Raw genomic sequence first — 21877 nt, 5'->3', positions numbered from 1 at the left:
CTGGCTAGAAGGGATCAAAGAGACCCATGTCATCACAGTCCCACCCACGAGTCCTCCATGCAGCTGGGAGACAAGGGGGCGTGAGTCTCCCAGTTTGTTCAGATGTGAGGTAAATTTCCAGCACCAGAGTGACTCAACTCCAGGATTAGCACTTTCTTCCAGTCAGAAGCCGAGGACCCAGGGTCTGTGTGTGTGTGTGTGTGTGTGTGTGTGTGTGTGTGTGTACAAGCCGGGATCTATGGCTACTAGCTCTGGCTTTACCATTGTCTTGCTTCATGACCTTGAACCTATCATTTCTTTACTGTGAACCCAGACAGATAGGAGTTGGCCCTCTGATCTGGGGACCTGTACACACACACACATACACACACACGAGAGTAAGGGCAGCTGGAGGTCTGTTGTCACAGCATCACAGGAGACCCTGAATCCACCTGAGTCAACTGGCCTTGTGAGCTGAGGTGGAGAGGGAGCCTTGGTCTCATACTCCTCAATGGCCAAACCTTTTCTGAAGACAGTGACCACTGCCAGGCAGTGTCCAGTAGGATGAGGGAGGACACAGGCTTCATCCATGTAGCCATTAGCCTGGGTCCCAGGCTCAGCTGTGTTACCAACACACTGCCTGGTTTTGGACCAGTGTGCCGCTCTGCACCTTTTGTGACTTGGTACATAGTGAGCTTTGCTTGTGTATTTCTTATTGCTACAGCTGTCAGTTACAGATGGGCTACAGCTTTTTGAGGCTTCAATTTACTGGTTTGTTTGTTTATTCACTCATCCACCCATTCATTGAGGATCTTGTGTGCCCCAGGTTGGCCTTAAACTCACTAGGTAGCCAAGGATGACCTTGAACTCCTGATCATCCTGCCTTTACCTCTGGAGTGCTGGGATTCGAGGTGTAAGCTGCCACCTGTATGCGGTGCAGGGGGAGCAGACACAGGGCTCTGTGTATACGAGGCAAGCACGCTGCCAACTGAGCTACATCCACAGCCCCTACATCCTTTAGACTGTAATGGCGGGCAAGAGGGATGGATGAGACCTACTTCTCTCTCAGCGAGATGGCGACAGCGGAGCAGGTAGGTCCCAGAGCGCGCTGGGGGATCCAGGATGTGAACAAGTGTCAGGCAAACAGAGGAGCTGGTGTGCGATGAGTTTGAGTGGCCCCAGTGTAAGTAAAAAACAAGCAGTGCTTTGGCCGTGGGACCTCTCAGAACCTTTACCGCATTAAGAAGCTTGTGGGGCTCCAACAGTGGGTGACTGGCGCACGCGCGCAGCTTTCTCTCAAATTCCTTTGACCCAGGACAACCCTTCTCTTCCCTTCTGGTGTTTTGAGACAGGCTAGAGGCAGGCTGACCCCAAACTCACGTCAATCTTCCTGCCTTAGTCTCACGCATTGGGGATTATAGGTGTGAGTCACCCAGCTGGGCTAAGCACCTTTCCTATGTATGAGTCACCTGCTGCATACTTAGAGAGGCGCTGTCATGGCATCCCTCTTTTTCTCTTGGCTCCTAGGAAGCTTGTTCCCACTGATGCTCACCCAAATCACCATATATTTGTTTCCCACCCCCTCTCTGGGGTGCAGGTTAGCAACTTCCGTTACTCCTGGGTCCTTCAGTTCAGGTAGCCTCAGGGGTAAAGAGGACGGGGGTTGGCAGTGTCTGGACGTGAAGATCCCGCATTAGTGCTGAGCTCCCGGGAGCTGTGGGTGGGGCTGGGGGTGCGGGTCCCCGCTGGGAATCCCTGCAACATCGGTTTGCGGTCGCTTTGCCCAGGCGATGTTGAAAGGAGGGCAGGAATCATCATGCTTGTGTCCTGAAAACACTGCTCGAGAAAGTACAGGTGACCTTGTGCTGACCACCACTGACCGCCAGAAGGACCCACCTTGGCTGACGCTGCATTTCTGAGAGCTAAGAGAAGCAGGAGCCTTTGAGCCTTGATTGTGATTGAAGCAGTTTTAGGAGTAGGTGAGCCAGGGTTCTGCTGTGCCCACCCCGAGGGCAGCAGATTACCAATGAACGTGCCCTAAAACCTTGGCATGGTCAGAGGTGCATCACAGGGAGGCTGGCTGTGTCTTGGAGAGGTCACAGGCTTTTACCCCTTTTTTTTCTTTGAACCCAGAACCTCCCTCCCCACAAATATGTCCCCTTCTCTCTTCAGTTGGTCTGCGGAGGTAGAAGGGAAGGTTAGGGAGGTGCGCCCCCCAGCCCCAGCCCCTTGATTCTCTAGTGTGTGTGTCGATCTGAAAATAGCAAGCTACGGGATGGGTAGAGAAAATCATCGGAGTGGGCCACAGCTGGCATTTATACACGGAATGGATATGCGCGTACTGAGTGTGGCGGGGTGGTTGTGAGTCAGGATGTGTAGCGAGATTGTGGTGCCGAAGGTATCACTATGGTTCATGCTCAGGGAAGCCTGGAAGCCCATTGGCTGGGTGATTCAGGTGCTGGCTCCAAATGGGTGGGCTCTATCTGCTTCCTACGTATCTGTCTTGTACTCCGAGGCCCAGTCCCAAGCCTGAGGGTGCTGAAAAACATACCCTAAGGAAAAGTACTTGTGATGTGTCCCTGTTGAAAGTGAAGTGTGTGTGTGTGTGTGTGTGTGTGTGTGTGTGTGTGGGTGTGGGTGTGTGTGTATCGGTGTCCATCAGGCCACTGGGGGCAGGAGCCTATGCTGAAGGAGGTCATGTTACTCCCTGAAGTCCTGTTAGATTCTGCAGGAGGGAAAGTAGGGGAATCCCGAGCTTTGCTTCTAATCCTAGGTTGCCATTCACAGGCTGTGTGACTCTGGGCAAGTGACTTGTCCTTGTTAGCCTCAGGTTACTTATGTACAGAAGGGGGACAGGACCCAGTCATTTCTAAGGTCCTGTTCTCATAGTCTGTTCCCGGATGAGATCGAAGAGATCGGATCTCTTGAGAAACTACCAAGGGAAGCCAGGGTTGACTCCCAGGTTTTTTCCACAAGGCTCCCAAAGCACTTTTGATCAGCCTGAGGGGAATCCACCAGCCACGTTTGTAGACCCCGGTGGGGCAGGGTGAGTGAATGGCTAGGCTTGAGCAACTGAGGCGACCAATGACAGAGGAGCGGGAACCAGAGCCTGGTCTCCATGGACAGCATTTATTAGGCGCCATTCTCAATGTGAAGACAGATGGGCAGGAGCTGCTGAGGGGGGGCCAGGGCAGCCACAGCCTGGGGGGACTTAGGGGCTGCCCGGGTGGGTGTGGGGCGTGTCACCCACACATATTGCATATTCTGTGGCAGTGTGCCCAGGCATAAGGCATTGGGGAAGCAGAAAGGCTGCCTGCAGTGGGAGGGGGTGAGACAGGAAGTGACAGTGGCTTTCGAGTTCCCTAGGCAAGACCCTACAGGAGACAAGCAGTCCCCCAAGCTCAGAACCCTAGGGCCGCTCTGCTGCCTTCCCCCACCCTCTCTGTAACTTTGGTTGTGGCTCCCTCGGATCTGACGGGACTTGACCCCTCGAGGGCGGGGTCACACACAGGACAGAGGCAGTGAGCACTACCCCTGCCCCAACATAAACACAGACGGCACCTCTCCAGCTCCGGGGTCCCACTCCCCTTGGCACACGGGCCAGCTCTTCCACAAAGGACAGGGGATACACATAGGTCAGATTCCTTCCACCTAGGGACCGCCAGGGCCTGGAGGACATGGTGGGGCTCTCTCTCTAGCTTGCCAAATGGTCGGGCTGGCCCTACTCAGCAATATGGAGCTAGGCCTGGGAACAGGGAGTGGAAGGCAGCTGGGGGGGGGGAGAGGGGTGTTCCCTTCCCCCTTTTCCTGGTACCAGGGATGAAACTCAGGGTCTCAAGCACACTAGGAAAGTGCTTTACCTCTGAGCCATACCCACAGCCCCACACATACCCTTCTGCTGCCCTGGGCCTACCCCACCTCTAGCTTGTCCCCAGTAGCAAGCCAACAGTCTGCCGCCCCCAACCTGGGTGGCAGGTGGAGGAGGTAGAGGGCATACCAAGTCCAATACATTCTCTCCCCTAGAGGGGCATTCCTGGCTATAGTGGAAGCCTTAGGTCTAGCAACTTAGGATGCAGGCACCCATTCTGGCTTCTAGTCCAGGGATAATGTCCCAGGATACACCTGCCAGCTGTCTGGGCTGCTCGGCCCAATCCCTGAACTCTCAGAGTGTTGCAACTCCTGGCTTTTAGTCCGTGAGACTTTTAGTCCTGCTCACCTCAGTCCCAAGGACTTCCCTGCTTGTGAACAGAGACAAGGGTCCATTTAGAGCCGCGGTCTCTGGGCTAAGAGTAGCAGAGTCAGAGCCATGGCAAAAGGGCTCTGACGTGGGGGTTCTGATTCTAGTTTAAGCCCCAGCTGCCTACACAAGGCCAGGGTGCTGCCCGTTGCTTCTGAGAGGAGGCTGGGCCAGAAAGAAGAGCACTTGGGCTGGGAACAAGCTTGCAGGTTCTTGTTCCCCTTCAAGACTTGCATCACCTGGGGCAAGTAATTTTTACCTGTTTTCCTCTTCTGAAAAAAAACAAAAAAAATGGCCATAAGAACTGCCCAGGTGACCTAACCCGAGTGTTAGTACACTCAAATGAATGTAGGGAGGACAGGGTTTCCGGTGCTAAAAAATCACTATAAATGGAAGAGTAGGTGAGCAGCCGTAACAGCAGCCAGGGACAGACAGCAAGCGGGAGTCTGTGTTTCAGATTCCAAGGGCAATCCTGAAGGCTGGAGCCCCCCTGGAGCCCTGAGCATGACATCAGACTCCAGGTAGCTCACCTACAGATGTTGCCACCTTGCAGAGTTGGAAGCCACAGTTTCTGCGCTCACTTTGCTCTAACTCCTGTGGCCTGCCACTTTTTTTTTTTTCCCTGTCCTGCCCTCTGGGGACTAGCTTTAGGGACCGCTGGGATTTCCTTTTTTTTTCTTCCATAACTGCATAGCCATGCAAAAAAAAAAAAAAAAAGAAAAGACACAGAAGGTAGTGGAGACGTGACTGGAGATGAGAGAGCAAGGTGGGATTGAGTGGGGGGTGACCTGGACAAAGACACCGTGGGCTTTGGAGAACCCAGGGGAGGTATAAGTAGAGATGAAAAAAAAAAAAAACCAGAACAAAACCAGAAAACAAAAAACAAACAAACAAACAAAAAACCCGAGAACAGAAGTCCCCTCGGGAGGTAAGGGTTCTGGGTCCCAGCAGGGCCTCTGAGGACTACGGAGCTTCTCAGATTTCCGAAAGGCTCCTAGTGGCTGCGGTCCCCACCTCCCCACCTCCCAAGTTTCACATTTCTCGGAATGGATCGGGCTCTGATCGGGGCTCCAGGGGTCCTCAGAGCCCGGTCTCCTGCTGGCTAGTGCAAGCCTGCACAGTTGGAGATTAGGGGCTAGGGAAGAATAGAGGTGGTGGGCTGGGGACGTCCCACTGGGCCCGAAGGCGTCTTTGGGTGGGGCCTCCTGGTCAACTCCTGCGGCTTCTGCAGGCAGGACCCCCACCCCGCTGGCTCACAGGTGCTGCAGGCCTGGCCGTGTGGTTCACACCGAACTCCTGCGCTTCATGAGGCTGCGGAAGGTAACCAGGCTGTGCAGGCCCGTGGACACCGAGCTGATGGCCGAGCGCTGCGTCCCGCTGCACAGGCAGGGGTGCGAGGGCGTGTCGCTGTAGCGGCCACCGCATCCCGGCGACGAGAAGCTGTGCTCCACGCACGTGTCGGACGTGGAGAGGTCCCGCGGGATGATCATAGGGATGGAGTACTGCAGCTTCTCGCGGCTCTTGTACCACAGGCACGAGCACATGGATTGTAAGTGCAGCACCTCGGCGTAGACATTGCGGAAGCCGCTGCCACCCACGCCCACGCCCGCGGCCGCCGGGCACATGATCGGGTCGCGGGGATGCATGCTGTCGCTCAGGCTACCGCTCAGGCAGCTCAGGCCCCCCAGGCCACCCGCCTGGCCGTTGTGCGTGAGCAGTGCGCGGTGCTCCTTGTCACGCTTCTCGTCCTCGGCGTTCATGGTCATGAACCGCAGCACCACGAGGTTGAGGAAGGCGCCGATGACCGTGAGGCCCGTGAGGATGTACACGAAGCTGAAGGCCACGTACTGCGGCTGCGTCTGCAGCGCCTGGTCCTTCTGCAGCGCCACGTAGTCGCCGAAGCCGATGGTGGTGAGCGTGATGAAGCAGTAGTAATAGGCCTGGAAGAAGGTCCAGCGTTCATAGTAGGAGAAGGCGGCGGCGCCAATGCACAGCGTGCTGATGCACGACACGAAGCCGATGAGCACCATGTTGGCCATGGACACTTCGGGGTGCCGCATGCCCAGCCCCTTCTTGGCACGATGCAGCAGATACTTCACCATGGTATTGATGCGCTCACCTAGGCTCTGGAACATGACGAGTGTGAGCGGGATACCCAGCAGCGCGTAGAACATGCAGAATACCTTGCCACCGTCCGTGCTGGGCGCTGCGTGACCATAGCCTGTGAGAGAGAAGAGAGAAAGCGTACACTGTGGGACTGGCCTGGCGGGGGTCCCTCCTCCTCCTCTGCCTGCCCCCTTCCCTCCCCACCTTGCAGGTGTTTGACCTGCCCCCCCCCTTCTTTCTTTGCTAGATATGGAGCCGTGGTTAGCTTGCATCTCTGAATATGTAGACTAGGCTGGTTTTGAACTCACAATGATCTTCCTGCCTCCGCCTTCCAAGTGCTAGGGTTACAGACATGTACCGCCATGTCTGCCTCCGCAGCTGGCTACTGAGCCTGCCTTTCAACACAACAGGCACATCCGCGTCCTGTCGCGCTTTGGGCTCCAAACCCTTTGTATCACCCAGAAGCACTTGGATGATAATCCCCGAAGGCAGAGAGGAGTTAGCGACTTTCCAGGTCACACTGTCGAGAAGTTTTAGCAGTCGGAGTTTGAACTTGAATCTGTTTTCTTGAAAACACGGGATGTCTCATGCCCCTGGGAGAGGGGAGCTGGCTGCTGGTACTTGCTGGGAAGTTTGTCCACCCGCAGCTGATGTGTGGGGATGGCAGGCAGGCAGTCGAGAGCTGGCTTCCTGTCTAATACTTGTGGGCTCTGCCATGCTCCCTGTCCTCTGTGGGCTTCGGTGCCCATGGCTATAAGGGGAGATGGTGAAATGGAATGGCTTCTGATATGGTGATGCAGTGTGGAGGGAGAGAAACTGAGGCATGCATGGCTTCTTGCTTCTTGACGGTTTCCTTGCTGTAGTCAAAGCTCATTGGGGCAGGGTAGGGTAGGGTGGGGTGGGTGATGGCCACTGGGACCTTGCAGTTTCCCTGAGCAGCTGGCCTACAGTGCCCTCCCTCACCACGGTAGCATGAACCCATACTCCAGGTTTTCCACCCTGCCTGGGACTGGGATCTGCCCATGGGACTTGGTCCAAAAGTCGGCTCTGTCTGTGTGAGGGTGGGACATTGCCCTGGGCAAGGCAGGAGTCCTGAGTGTCCTGTCACCAGCTAGACCATCTCTATGGTCCTCTCCTCTGCCGTGTCTACCCTCTATGGACTCTCCCCACCTGTGCGCCAGGCAGAGTCAAATCCACCCCCTCTGAGCTGATCATCAAATGACTATCAGAAATTCTGCCCTGAGCTGGGTGTAGTGGTGCATGCCTGTAGCCTCAGCGTGTGCGAAGCTGAGGCAGGAGAGTGAGAGGTGGAGAGGCAGTCCGGGCTGCAGAGTAAACCCTTCTCAAAACAATAACAACAAAATCTTCCTGGCTGCCTGGGAGAGGTGCAGAAAGGAGCCTGAATGGGAACCAGAAGCCGTGGGCACAAGTTCTGGCCTCGTTACTTGTGGCTTTGTGACCTTGAACTAACGACTTTCTGTCTTTGATCATGTCTCTTTATTTGAAAATGAAATCTTCTGTTCTGGGCACTCGCTTCTCCAATCAGACCAGAGAGCATAAACACTTCAGCTTTTATTAAGATAATTATGAGATTGAAAGAATGTGGGCAGGGTTTCCAAGTTTTCCTCTTTTCTGACTCGTAGGGAATCTCAACCAAACACTGCTTCTTCCAAGCAGTCTTCCTGAATTCCTCCTAGTGCTTTATTTGGGTGGTTCAGAGAAGGCTCATCTGTGACCTCTAGGGCCTCCAACTATATAAAACTAAACATCAACTTGGGAGGGAGCCCTGGTGAAACTATAATGGTCCCCTCTAACTTCTGCCTTCCAAGGGAGTCCCAAATACACTTCACGACTACATTTCAAGCCGGGATGTTATGAGTTTTGCAAGTTTTCCCATCTGTAAAATGGGGCTAAATATGTCACACGCAGCAAGAGCTTTGGGGGAATAAGTGAGATGATGTATGTGATGCACTTAGCCTAGAGCCTGGCACATCTCAAATGTCCAACAATAGTTCCCTGATTAATAATGAAGGAGGTGGCAGAGAACTCTCACGTTTCCAGGAGATCTCCAGGCTTGGGAGCAGCTGCATTCCAGTAGGACCATCTCTGCCAGCCTAGGGCCATCAGAATCCTAAAGCTCAGAGAGGTCTAGGAACAGATGTTTGGGGTGTGAAGGCTTCAGGACTCCTTAGAATGGCTGCCCCCCACCCCCCACCCTCCCCACCCCCCCGGTGCGGCATCTAGCCAGTGGCTGTGTGTCGCTTCATCTGCCAGAGGCTGCGCAGTTGAGTGGTTGAGCCACGGGGCCTGCGCCTGGCCTGTCCGCACCCTGGCAGTGTGAGAACAGATTGTGCCCGCCAGCTTGGCCCCACAGCCAGACCACAACTCACCTCGACAGCCGGGCAGCTAGACAACCATCAGCTAGAGTGGCTTCTTGCCCTATTCTTCCCTGTCCCCCAGGCCAGCAGCACGCACTATGTGGACCCCCACCCCAGACAGGACACTGGGGGCAGATTTCCACAGGCAGGGCAGATCGTGGATACCGACCCCAGCTTTGTGACACGGGGCAATCTCTTTCTGTCTCTGGGCTCATTTGCCTTGTCTGCACTTGGGGGCTGGGTAGGGACCTAAAACTGCTATTCCATGCCCTGGGGACCTATCAGATCTGCCCCAGGGAGTAAAGGAGACAAATGCTTGGGGGGGGGGTGTCTTCTGGAACCTGTAGAGTGCACAACTAGCAGGAGCCCTTGGGAAAGCGCCTGAGAACACAGGCCAAGAAGCAGGGCCCTGTGGGGGAGCCATCCATAACCACCACCAGATGAAGGAACCCTTTTATATGGCCCCTCTACCGCTTACCAACTTGCCCTGGGTTCCGTCAAAGACCACAGCGCTTCAGGAAAACCCAGTGCCCACCTGCCTGGCATTCTCTGCTCCACCCTGCTGGCTATGGCCCTCAGGCACTGCCCTGGAGCTGCACCTGGCACCCAGAGGTGCAGCTAGCCGCCCCTCCCTCACGGTGCTTCCTCCCCCTTCATCCTTCTGCTTCTGCCCAGCTCCCAACCCCCAAGAGAGGGCGGTGCTCAGAGCTTACTTTGAACCATAAGTACACCCCCAACTTGGTGACTCTCAAATCGAGTGACTCATCCAGGCCTGACCAGAGGTTCCTACCAGGGGCAGAGCCAGTGCCTGGCCTTTGGGGCAGATGGCCAGGCTGGCCCTCACTCGCTACCACAAGTCAGGGTCACTAATGAAAAAACTCTCACCCTTAGGATAAAAATTTACCTTTGCCCTCACTAACATCCCCCAAGGTCACTCCGGTGACTGACTTCTGTTTTACAGCTGGGATTGAGAAGTGGGGAGGGGCCTTTGGAGGTGGCTGTGGCCACTAGGCATTTCTGACTCCGTATTCTCGCCACTGCATGTCAGGAAGGGAAACTGAGGCCCAGAGGGAAGCGCATTCCATGGGAAGCCTCAGCCCGAGGCCCTGTCTCAAGCCAGACGAGGCACAGTAGAAATGGGAGGGTGCTGCCCGGGAGATGCCCTGGAGACAGACGCTATTCATCTTGAGGCCGAGCGTGAGCATGCCCATCCCTTTGTCTGCCTTATTGTCACTGGGTGAAAGGGCAAAGGAGCCACGAGGACCTGCTGACGTGGGTGCCTTGCTTGGAGGACTGCCAGCTAGGGTGGAGTCAGTCCCAGGGGACCCTGGACTTCTGGGAAGTCACCGGGAGTTTGGCCAACCCTGTCCCCCTTCAGCGGGGCAGCATGGTGCCTAGTTTGGTTAAGGGAGAAGGTAAAAAGAATTACCCATTGCTGCCTCCTCAAGCCTCTGGTTGGGAGGGGCTCTGCCAGTTCCTCTGGGTACCAACACACACAGGGGCTACTCTCTGAGGCTGATGCTTTGGGTACCTTCTCCCAGTACCTGTTGGGCCCAAACAGCCAGAGCTCATCATATCTTGAACAGACTCTGGTGGCGGTCTCTCTGAGCACTCTCCAGGCCTCTCCTCCTCTCCCGTCTCCCATCCTGAATCCACCACAGATGTAAGTAAAGGCTCTCAGTGGTCATTTGGTCCGGTCCTGGTGTTGTATGGATAAGCCACAGAGGAGCAGAAAGAGAAAGCAACATGCTCCAGACCTACAGTTGGTAAGCGCCGGGACCAGGCTGTAGCCCAGGACACTCGCTTCTAAAACTGCGTTCTGGCTGCTGCTGAACATGAACAGGTGTGGCCGGAGCTCTACCCACTCATTCACAGCCAGGGCTGGCGAGTCAGTCATCAGAGGAAGCAACTTCACTGAGAGGTGGGTCTGGGACTGACTAGAGGCACAGAAACCACCGGGATCAGCAAGATGGCTCAGTGGGGAAAGGCATTTGCTGCCGACCCCAGTGACCTGAGCTTGATTCCTAGGACCCACGTGGTAGAAAGAAGAACCAACCCCCACAAGTTCCTCTGAGTTCTACACATACACCATAGAACACACACACACACACACACACACACACACACACACACACACACACACAGTAGATGTAATTAAAAAAAATAAAACTCTTTTAAAAAAGAATTCGACTAAGGAAGCCATGGCTGGACATAAATGTTAATTATTAGTATAAATATTTTAGGGCAGCAGGAAGGTAAAAGATGCCATTGGAAGCCTCAGGCCTCTGTTTTCTTTTCTTCCCGGTGTTAAGGACTCAGACGTTGGTTGTAGCTCTGGCTTCTAGAGACCTGTAGGGCCTGGAGGGGTTGTCCCCGCTCCTCCCCCCTGACTGGTCTCTTCTCCCAGCGGCCTGGCTCCCTGTACTCAAAGCAGAACTCGAAACACTTGGTAATAGCCTGGTCTTGGCCACCTGCTCCCCACTGGCCTTGGGAGTGTGTGAGCTTGCTGCCCGCCTCCTACCCTTGGCCTAGCTGGCCCCAAGGTGGGCCCCTGGCCACAGCTTCAGTAGAGCAAAGGGTGGGGAGCTGGAAGGCAGGAGGCGAGGGTCTGCCCTGAGCTTGGCGAGCACTAGCTTTGTGTCCTGGCCTGTCCCTTCCCGTCTCTGGTTCCTACCCTACCTATTTTTTTTTTTTTTTTTTCTGTTCTGAATGTCATTTAGTGTTTTCTCTGTTCACCCACCCACTCATAGGATCAAAGATTCCATTTGTGAAGTGTTGATCAAATGCGCTGTTTTACTGCGCGGAACAGGCGCCACGTAGATGATTGTTAAGACTCTAATTAGTTTATTTCCCCCATCGAAATCAATTAAGAACCCACCTGTCAATCAGAACTTCAGATGAGCATGAGATAATTGATTCTGTGAGACAGGATGAAGTTATCCTTGTATGTTGGAAATGCTGCAGATAGGCAGGGAATCTGCAGTTCAGGGACACACAAAGAGCACAGGCTCTGCCGCTGGACAGCTCTTCACCTTGGTCAGGTTCCGTGAGCCACGGAGCCTCAACTTCCTCGTCTATGAAATGGGTACAGTGAAGTATGGACCTCATATAGTTGTTGTGGAGATTTGGTGAACTAGTAGACTTGAGACGTGACTGTGAATATATTTGGTCCCCCAAGACTGCACAGCCATTGACGTTCCCCTCAACACTAGCGCTGTCTGATCAATATTTCTTAAAGGTTCATTTCCTCAAATACCAGTGCCATGGTTGTTAAGGGTCGGATAAGAAAAAGGGTTGCTTGGATCAATTAATTGGGGAAAATAGGGACTAAGCAGGATTTTTCATCATGTGACTTCATTGTCACAGGGTCATACTAGTCTGTGTTCCTGTGCAGAGGTGGAGAACGTGTTATATGTTTCTCACATATTTGACCGTGGAACATTTTTTCCTCACAGTGCGTACTGATAAACAAGGGTTCTTCTGAGCATAGTTTGGGAAGCACTCCTCTGTTACATCAAGAACTTCTGGGGTCCTTCTTCCAGGCCATTCTCTGCCTCTGAGCCTCTGATCCCCATCCCTGGGCTGATTAGAACCTTGGTAGTTCCTGGCTGTACTCTGTCTCTTAGCAGACTCGCTTATCTTGAGTAAATACGGCCCTGGCTAGGGCTAATGTCTGTCCCAAGGGGGAAGATGAATGGGGTGACCTGGGGTGTAGACACCCGAAGGCTTTGCACACTGGAGTGAGGCCGGAAATGAGGGGTCGGGGAAGAGAGGATCGCCTGGCAGGGGGTGCGGCCTGGGCTTGTTGAGCAGAAGTAGGGCAGGCAGTGTGGGGTTCTGGGGGAGGGCCTACTCCAGCAGGTTGGAGAAGGGATGGATACCTCAAGGGCCGCTCGCCTGTGGGTGGAAAGGGGCAGTCAGGCTTGAGCCACGGGCACCGGGAAAAGGTGACTTTGGGGGGCTGTGCCTCCGGAAGGGCTGGGGGTCTGGGGACAGCAGCAATGTGGAGCTGAATGGGTGCGTGAAAGGAGATGAGGAGAAAGGTGTGTGGTATTGGTACCCAGGCCCTACTCTGAGGGCAACGGGAGGAGCAGCTGGCCTAGTGGACATTGCAGAGAGTGTGGGTGGGTGCTCTCCTCTCCTCTGGAAGATGCCCTCGGACACCATGCTGTCTAAGAAGCTTCTAGGACTTCCTCAAAGTACCAGGAGGGCCTTGATCATGCCCCCTTTTTGGCGCCCTCTTTCCATGGTGGAGTCCGCAGAGTGGAAAGTCCCTTTGGTGCTGTGCACAGGGCCTGGCAGGGGGTGAGGAAGGGGGTGGGCAGCTGGTCAGAAATTGCTGTTCTATCCAGAAAGTCAAAGTTCTAGAAGGCAAAGGCTCTGGAGTCTGTGTGGTCTGTGATGGTGACCCCCAAATGCCTCCCCGCAAATTCTTAATTTCCAGGAGGGTCAGCCACCTTTTGTTGACTCACAGCCCTGGCCCTTGCTCTAACCCCTTCCCCTCAAAACGGAAGCCAACTCTAGGCTTCAAAGGCATCCCACTGCTGTAGGCCCAGCTCAGCCAAAAGCTAGGTCTGAGAAGCCACCAGGGCTCCAAGGACTTGGGCGGGGGTGGAGATGAGCATGCAGAACTGGGTCTGGGGTTTGTCACCCTCCAGGCCAGGACTCCTGGAAGGACAGTTCTGCAACAAGGCGCCCATCTCATCGTCTCTCCGCCCTGCCCCTTCCCAGGGCCTCTTCGTCCCATCTCAGCATCTCCGTTTTCAACGCCTGCCCCTCACTCTATAGCAGCAGCTCTTTCTCACTGACCCTTCCCGACTCCCTAGCTTTCCCCTCACTCTCGAGCTGTCTCCCACCCACAGGTGTCTGTCCCTGTGACTGACTGGGACCTCTTATGCAGAAGAGCTCCAGTGCCCCGCCCCCAACCTCCCAGGCCCATGTGGAATGGGGGAGTTGAGAGGGAGGGTGCTGGTGTCATGGAAAATCCCTGCAGCAGCCAAGGTCAGTGTTTGCAGACACAGTCTGGCCTGCAGCCAGGCCTGCCTCAGGGCCCAGCTCCTTTGGGCCATCCACCCCCCAGGGCTGGCTTTGTCCAGGGGCCTCATAGGTTTAGAGCAGAAGCTTCAAGCAGGTCCTCAAGAGGGGTTCATGCTGCAGTGTGGGGGTTTGGGTGGTTCAACTTACCCATTTTTCAGAGGAGTAAACTAAGGCCTAGAGAGAAGCAGAGGACCAGATACATAACACAAGTCACTGGCAGAGTGAGGAATTAATTATCCTGGTCTATCCTCTCTGCCTTCTCCAGTGCTACAGAGGGGTGCAGCCTTGTCCATCCCACCAGGCCAAGGAACAGTAAAGCAAGGTTAAAAGTGCCCTTCAACTCAAGGCTAGCTTGCAGTTGGGCTACACTTAAGCTTGGGAAATATGGCCAGGAGAGGTAGACCAGATGACCAAACCTGGGTCCTTGATCTCAAGACACTTTCCACATGCAAGTACATCAGATGAAACCCTGTGGTGGAACACTTTAAAGGTTCCTTGTTTTCCCCAAAGCAAAGGTAATTACAGCACTAGCTATTGAGAGATATGACAGAGTTGGCTAATTTGGGGAGTGATTAAGATAAATGAGCAGAAGGAGGGATGGAGGTGAAGAACCCCAGCTGGGATGTCAGGGAGAACAACAAAGAGGTGGTATTTGTCCTGATCTCTGAAGGGTTGAAGGAAGATACAGGGTTCCCATAGGGGGAGCTGTTGAAGTTAAGATGTACAGAATGAAGTTAAGGGGCAGAGAAAATGGCCCGGGTGGCACTGTCACCATTGTGTAGGGACCGGCAGAGTCTCCCAGGAAAGTAGATTCATATACACAGCAAGATCCTTAGAAATGCATCTACCCAGGACCCGGTGGTACCACTTCTAGGAATCTCTGCTGGGAAAATAACCAGAGATCGGAGCAAAGATTTATGAACACGGATGTTTATAGCAGCATTTTCATTGTGAAAAATTGTAAACACTCCAAATGTTCACCAATAGGGTTTAGTTAAACATATTAAGGTATATTTATGGGGTGGAATACTGCGCAGCCATTAAAGTGCTATTCCTGAGGAGTCTCTTAATTACATAGAAAACCACTGTATTATGACAAAAAACAGTAGGCACAATGCTTTCTGTATAGTGGGATCCTATCCTAAATGTATAAAGACAAAAGGTGCATATGCATACACACAGGGAAAGAGCTAGAGATGTAACAGAGAGCTCACAGAGTTTATCCATAAATAATGAGCTTATTATTGATTTTAATTTGCTTTTCACACTGTTTTACATGTTCTACAAAACATCCATTATTATTTTTTTTATAGTACTGAGGGTTGATCTAAGGGCCTTGCACATGCTGAGCAAATGCTCTACCATTGAGCTATATACCCAACACTCTACTACTTTTAGAGGTAGAAATGCATTAATAATAGTAACAATAACAATTTATATTATTAGGCAGGGTCTTACCACATTGCTGGCTTGGGACACCTAAAGCTCAAGTGATTCTTCTGCCTCAGCCTCCTGAGTGCTCAGATTACCAGCATGCACCATTGTGTGGGCCTAGTCAGAATGCCAAAAATAATAACATCTAACAATAACAGCAGCAACAACAAAATCTTCCTGATGTTCCTGCAGCAGGAAGTTTGATTGAAAAGTGAGAATTGTTTTGGTGGGCAAGGGTTAACATGTGCAGAGCAAGACTCTTACCTGGAAGACAATGTGGAGCCCTTGGCAGCTCCGAGTTAGGAAAGGGACAAATGCCCAAAGAGATACCATTGTAAATTTCCTCACACCCCTGGGTAGAGGAGGAGTGGGCGTGGCTGTGGGAGATTGGGAGCAAAGGGCTTCACTGGGGGTCCTCAGCATAGCTTTGTTGGCAAGTGCTCAGGCCTGAGCTAGAGGGGAGCAGAGAACTCAGGGATTCAGGAAGAGATGGGGAAGGGAAAGGAGGAAGTGAGGAGGGAGGAGATGGAATGGATACAGTGTGTGTGATGCCTTTGTGTTCAGGACTAAACTATGAGCTACTCCAGGGCAGGTGCCTTTGTGTCTTTTGTGTCTTATGCCCTCCTCACACCTGGGAAGCAGCTTGGCACAGAGGTGCCTCTGAGGTTGGAACAGGTTGAAGACAGGGAGGCTGGATGTAGTGTGAGGCTCTGGGGGACTCTGCTACATGGAAGGACAGCTGGGGATCCTGGGAAGGCTAACTGACCTCAGGCCTGTGGCATCTGTCTTAGGCCACCCACTGTACCAGGTGTCATGATATAGACCTGTGGCCTGTGTCTTTATGACCAGATGGACAGCTATGCTGCATGGCCATAGGCAAGACCTGATCTTCCCTGGGCTCCGAGTGCCTTTTATGGGATATGAAGAGGCTAGGCTAAGGGAGATGTTCTTAGGCCCCTTGGAATCTGGGGTGCTAGACTCACATAGGAGCCACAACCTCAAGCCCCAAACCAAAGACACAGCAGTGGTCTCAGTGGCAGTTACCCAAGGGCCAAGGGGATTCTTGGGTGCCCAAAGTAAGGACTGGGTCTCTGGCTGCACGATCAGATCACAGTCTTGGTCGGCACTGTTCAAATGTGTGGGAGAGGAAGAGTATGGATGAGCCTTCTGGCTCGCTTTGAGTAGTAACAGTGCCTCAGCTGAAGCAGGTGGGGGGCAGCCAGAGGTTCAAATCCCAGCTCCCCTAGACAGCCTCCCTTCACAGCAGCTTCTCAAGGTTGCAGGGAGGCAGCTGCCAAGGAAAAGTCTTGTTGGTCCCAGGTCTCTGACTGCTTGCCAAGCCCCAAGGTACCCAGATCTCCATCCCTACTCCTAGTCTTAGAAACCTGTCTTCAGGGCCCTTGAGTCTTCTGTCCTTTTGCTCCTTTGCCTCCAGATATTACCCAATTGTGGGGCTCGGTGGTGGAAGTGGAGGTGTTGTTGTTGTTGTTGTTGGAGGATGTGGAGAAGGTAGTGGAGGTGGTGGAGGAGGAGGAGGTGGAGGTAGTGGTGGAGGTGGTGGAGGTGGTTGGTGGTGGAGGTGGAGGTGGTGGAGGTGGAGGTGGTGGAGGTGGAGGTGGTGGAGGTGGAGGTGAGTGGTGGAGGTGAGGAGGTGGAGGTGGAAGTGGTGGAGGTGGAGGTGGTGGAGTGAGAGGTGGAGGTGGAAGTGGTGGAGGTGGAGGTGGAGGAGGTGGAGGTGGAGGAGGTGGTGGAGGTGGAGGTGGGGGAGGTGGAGGTGGTGGAGGTGGAGGTGGAGGAGGTGTAGGAGGAGATGGAGGAGGTGGGGTGGAGGAGGTGGTGGTGGTGGAGGTGGAGGTGGAGGTGGAGGTGTAGGTGGTGTAGGTGGAGGTGGAGGAGGTGTAGGTGGTGGAGATGGAGGAGGTGGAGGAGGTAGAGGAGGTGGTGGTGGTGGAGGTGGTAGTAGTGGAGGTGGTGGTGGAGGTGGAGGTGGAGGTGGAGGTGGTGGAGGTGGTAGTGGTGGTGGAGGTGGTGGTGGAGGTGGTGGAGGTGGTGGAGGTGGAGGAGGTGGAGATGGAGGAGGTGGAGGTGGAGGTGGAGGAGGTGGAGACGGAGGAGGTGGTGGTAGGGGAGGTGGAGGAGGTGGAGGTGGTGGAGGAGGCAGAGAAGATTTTCGTAACACCTCCCCCACTCCCCTGTTGTTCCCCCGCATGCACCGCCAGTGAATGGCAGTCAAGGGTTGCATTCAGGCCTGGCACAGTGGCCTGCCTAGCTGATGCGTCATGGATGGTGAATTCTGGAAGGCAGTTGGTCAGGATTTCTAGGGAAGGAAACTAAGCTGAAGGGTTGGATAATTTGTCAAGGCCATCCAGGTCAGTGACAGAGCCAGTTCTTCCCAGGCCACACACTATTCTTTTTGTTTCTCATATCGATGACCCCCTGGGCTTCTGAGGTCAACGATCAGGGTCCATGGGACATATGAATGGGAACTTCATGAACTCCCCTCTTAGGGTTTCTGAGGAAGCAGCATCAAGGGATGGACAAGCCCCGGGCATTACCTCTAACAACAGCTCTTCCTCCCTCTCCAGCTTCCCCACCTGCACTGGGTCGCTAACAAGGACTCCACCACCAGCCTGAGCCAGAGAGCAGGAGGCTGATATTGTTGGGGAGCTCAGGGTCAGTCTTGGAAGAAGACACTGACCTCTGGCAGAGGAAACCTGGGCACCTGGGGAGGCTGGGCAGGAAGCAGGCACCCCAGAAGGCTGTGACACTTTGTCAGTCTCAGGAAGATCAGGTGGAAAATGGGTGTGACAGGCATGGCTTCATCCTCTTCGCTTGCTATAATTGATTAGCTGAGCCAACATTTCTCTAGCACCTCTGACTTTTGTACCAGGCACTTGGCTAAGTGCTGAGGTAGGATGCAGAAATGGAACAACCAAGTCGTGCTTTTTGAGAACAGACTAGCCAGGGTGCAGGTGAAAGGGACCAAAAAGCGGAGAGATGCCCTAGGAAGTTCCGAGTCTGTGCCAGGGATGGGGACCCCATCCACTGAAGGTGGGGTGGGACCAGGAAGCCAGGACAGGGAGTTGGATGGCACAGCACCTTTGCCAACCTCTAATGGCTGGGAATGCAGTATCTCCTGCTCTTGTGCCCTCTGGAGGTGGCCCTGGACACATGTAAGCAGTTCCCAGGTCAGGGTGAAATCTAGCCCATGTGTATAGTAGCTTGGTCTTGGATGTCATTATATATTGGCTCAAGGTCAATGTCTCTGCCTCTGCTTCTTTTCTTGCTATTTTGGTTCGTTTACTTTGCCACTGATCATTTAAAAAAACAACCAATAAATGTAACTGTAGAACAGTTTTGGGTGAACAGAATGTCCACGAAGACCACTCTCCTGCTTTGCCCTTGCTCAGCAACCCTCCTGTGTTGATGTGGGGATGGTTGTGTGAATCCCACCTCTCCTATACTGTCTTCTTCTAAGAAGCCTTCCTCCTGCTCTCAGCCCCTGAGAATCCTCCCACACCCCCCCCCCCTATACACTTGGCCTTTCTTGGTGACAGTGGCTGACATGTTCACTCCTCACCGCGAGCAGTGTCACCATGAGTAAGTAAAGCTGCTTTTACTTCATTCTGTCTGTCTTGTGGGAGGCAAGTGGGCCGCTAGTGTATTGTGGACACTTAAGGGCTGGGAGAGGGGGTTAGGGCCCAGGGATGGCCTGAATTCTGCTTTCTCCCCTTCCCCTCTGTGTGGAGTCTGGGGCTGCAGCTGGGAATGTGGAGGGTGAAGTGTAAGAAGGCAGGCAGGAAGGAAGGCAGGAAGGCAGGAAGGAAGGCAGGAAGGGAGGAAGGAAGGAAGCCCACTGGCCAGAGCACAGCCTAAGAGTGATGGTTCCTTTTAACTGTCAACACGACACAATCTAGCATCTCCTGGGAAGAGAGTCTAACTGAGGGACTGACTAGATCAAGTTGGCTTGTGGGTGTGTCTTTGGGGGATTGTCTTGATTCCTCCTGTGGGGGTAGGAAGACTCACCCACTGTGGGCGGCACCATTCCCTGGGCTGATCCCAGACTCTACACATACAGAGAATGGGCCGAGAACAAGCAAGCATACATGCATTCATTTCTCTCTGTTCTTGACTGTGGGTGTGGTGTGGCCAGCTGCTCCAAGACCCCGTAGTGACGGACTGTCACCTAACTGTGAACTAAAATAAACCCTTTGTCCCTTAAGTTGTGTTGTTGTTGTTGTTTCCAGGGCAACAGACATGAAGCTAAAACTCCAGGCTTTTCTGCTCTCGGGGCCCTTGACGGTGGTGGGCAACAGCCTCGTGGAAGCTAGCCTTTGTTAACACCTCTGCTTCTCACCATGACTCTCTGACTGGCCAGTACCAGCTCTGTTCTGATGAGGCAACTACAGAAGGCTCAGAGAGGTGAAATACCACTGGTCCAAGGTCATCATATAAAAAGTGGCCAAGATTAGGATTCAGCCTAGTCCTTGGGCTCTTCAAAGTTCAGGCACTCTCAGGGGTCTGACCACCCAGAGTACCCCCTCCCCCATGGGCTATTTATCTCATCAATAGAATGTGGATATCATGTCCAGCAGATCTTTGACCATAAAGCCCTCACAGCAGAGCTCAATACGTAAAATACTTGGTCCAAAAGTCTTAGAACACTGTGTACAGTAGGTGCTCAAGTCATGATGCTCAAAGAAATTGACCTCCTAAGCCTGGTCCCTGCTCTCTGCCTCTGAAGAGCTCACAACTTGGAGGCCACCAGGCCCTTCCTCCCAGAGAGCAGTTCCTGGAAGTTCTCTATGGAAACCCCGAGAGGTTTCATTATGGTCCTGAGGTAGACAGAGCTGGAGGTTAGGGTAGGGAGGTCGAGGGTAGGTGCCAGAGCTAGAAGAGGCCAACCGTGGAGGACTTGGCGGGGCTTCTGTGCTCTCCTACCTCTTTGGTCCTTCCTGCAGCAGCCTCAGTGTAGACAGTCTCTCTTTTTTATCTATCATCATCCTGGTCCAGGCCACAGTGAATTGATGCAGGATGGAACACTAAATCCAAGAGGATATGCATAACCTATATGAACTATTGCTAAGGCTTAGGCTCACCCAAGAACTGGACTGAGGGGCTGGATAAGCCCTGGGGAGCTGAGCTACAGGATCATGATGATTTGAGTCCCGGCTGAGACCATGGTGAGGGAAAAGCGTAAGCAAGTCAGAAGGGTGCTGAGAGAAGCCAGAGCTTGGCTGAACAAATTAGAGATGGGGTAGCTCAGCCTGGAGACTGGAGGGAGGGGCCTGGCTCTGGCTGCTGCCCTTTGACCCTGGCTAAAGAAGGTTAGTAGTTCTTTGCAGAAGTCTTATTACTCGCCCGGCTCCAAAGAGGCACTGGCTGGGTCCCAGGTCCTGTGTACGGGAGGCCCGGCCCTACACACTACATCCAGGATGCCCTGCATGATGAACAACACAGCAGAAGGTCCTGGCCAGATTTCTGGAGATCCATATAGGGTGTATGTAGCACACTACAGTGGGAACATTCTAGTCCCACTGCACTGCAGCCCCGTGAAACTCCTGGGCTGGGACCGTATCAATTCTCTAGCTAGGGACAGGGGTTTTGGAAAGGTCAGCCTCTCCCCCATGGGAGGCAGCTGCTTCTCCTGCTACATGTACCCCATCTTTGGTCCAATCTGATGAGGCAACTGAGTGACCTTGGGGCTGGAAAGGCTAAGTGGAAAGTATCTAGTTCAAGGCCTGGGATGTGCAGGTTGGAGAATCTTAAGACAGGATATTTATTAGTATGTCCCGTATTTTTTTTTTTCTCAACACAGCTCTGAGTTACCCACTCCCCACTCAGAAACCTTCCTTATCCTTTGAATTTACACAACACGGGGAAAGGGTTCCAGGTCCAGCGCCCAGGCTGTAAATCTAGGATCCAGCACGCCCCTATCCAGACCTGCTACTTCCTGAATTGCATAAAACTCCAGGCCAGTCTGTACCAAGGGTTCCCTGCCAACTTCGCCTCTGAGCACGGCTCTTCCCCCGGGCACTTCCTCCCGGTGTGGCTACAGCCCGGAGTTCCCTCCCGGACCGCCTCTGTCCTCCCGGATTAGATACGGGGCTGCTTCTTCTGGCACACCTTTCCCTGTCCCTTAGCTGATAGAAGGGCACCTTCTGTCTTCTCCGCCCTCTGCCAGGCATTGCAATGTGCGTGGAAGCAGGTCCTTCTCCTGCTGGCCCACTGCACCCAGAGTCCATGGCTGAAGCCCAGCAGATGTATGGAGGCCAGTCTTGATGGATGGCCTGGGTATGGGGAGAGGCCTTGGGGCATCCTTTCTCCATCACCTGATCCCTCCTTTCCTTCCTGGTCATGGCTAGTGGCCCAGACAGTATTGGGCTGGCAGGGAATTTGGGAGCAGATGCCAGGAGCTGCGAAGGGAGGCTTTTCTTAGGCTCAGCACCCTCCCCAGGGCTCAGGAGCTCAGATGGTGGAGGCTGGCATCGCGCCTGTGAGAAGAGGGACTCTAGGCAACAGGGACTTCGGCCTGCAGCAGCTGCTGGAACCTTCTTTCCCCTGAGCCAGTCTGCAGATGTGGGGGCCTCACCCTCAACATTCATCCATGCATGCCATGCGTGCACGCACACATGCACACACACACACACACACACACACACACACACACACACACACACACACGTGCACATATGAGCACATGCAC

General features: G+C 53.7%; 1 protein-coding gene across 1 annotated transcript in view; it reads right to left on the bottom strand.

The window, feature by feature from the left end:
* Positions 1-3087: 3087 nt before the first annotated feature.
* Positions 3088-21877, bottom strand: part of Kcnk3 (potassium two pore domain channel subfamily K member 3) — a 37159-nt gene continuing 18369 nt past the window's right edge. Inside the window, exon 2 of the mRNA XM_028874377.2 lies at positions 3088-6437. Within this exon, the coding sequence (XP_028730210.1) occupies positions 5500-6437 (938 nt within the window). The 3' untranslated portion in view covers positions 3088-5499. The remainder of the gene's footprint in view (positions 6438-21877) is intronic.

This window comes from Peromyscus leucopus, chromosome 22, assembly GCF_004664715.2.
Source record: "Peromyscus leucopus breed LL Stock chromosome 22, UCI_PerLeu_2.1, whole genome shotgun sequence".
Taxonomy (NCBI): Eukaryota; Metazoa; Chordata; class Mammalia; order Rodentia; family Cricetidae; genus Peromyscus; species Peromyscus leucopus.
The sequence above is the reverse complement of the archived record's forward strand: the minus strand, read 5'-3'. Positions and strand labels throughout refer to the sequence as shown.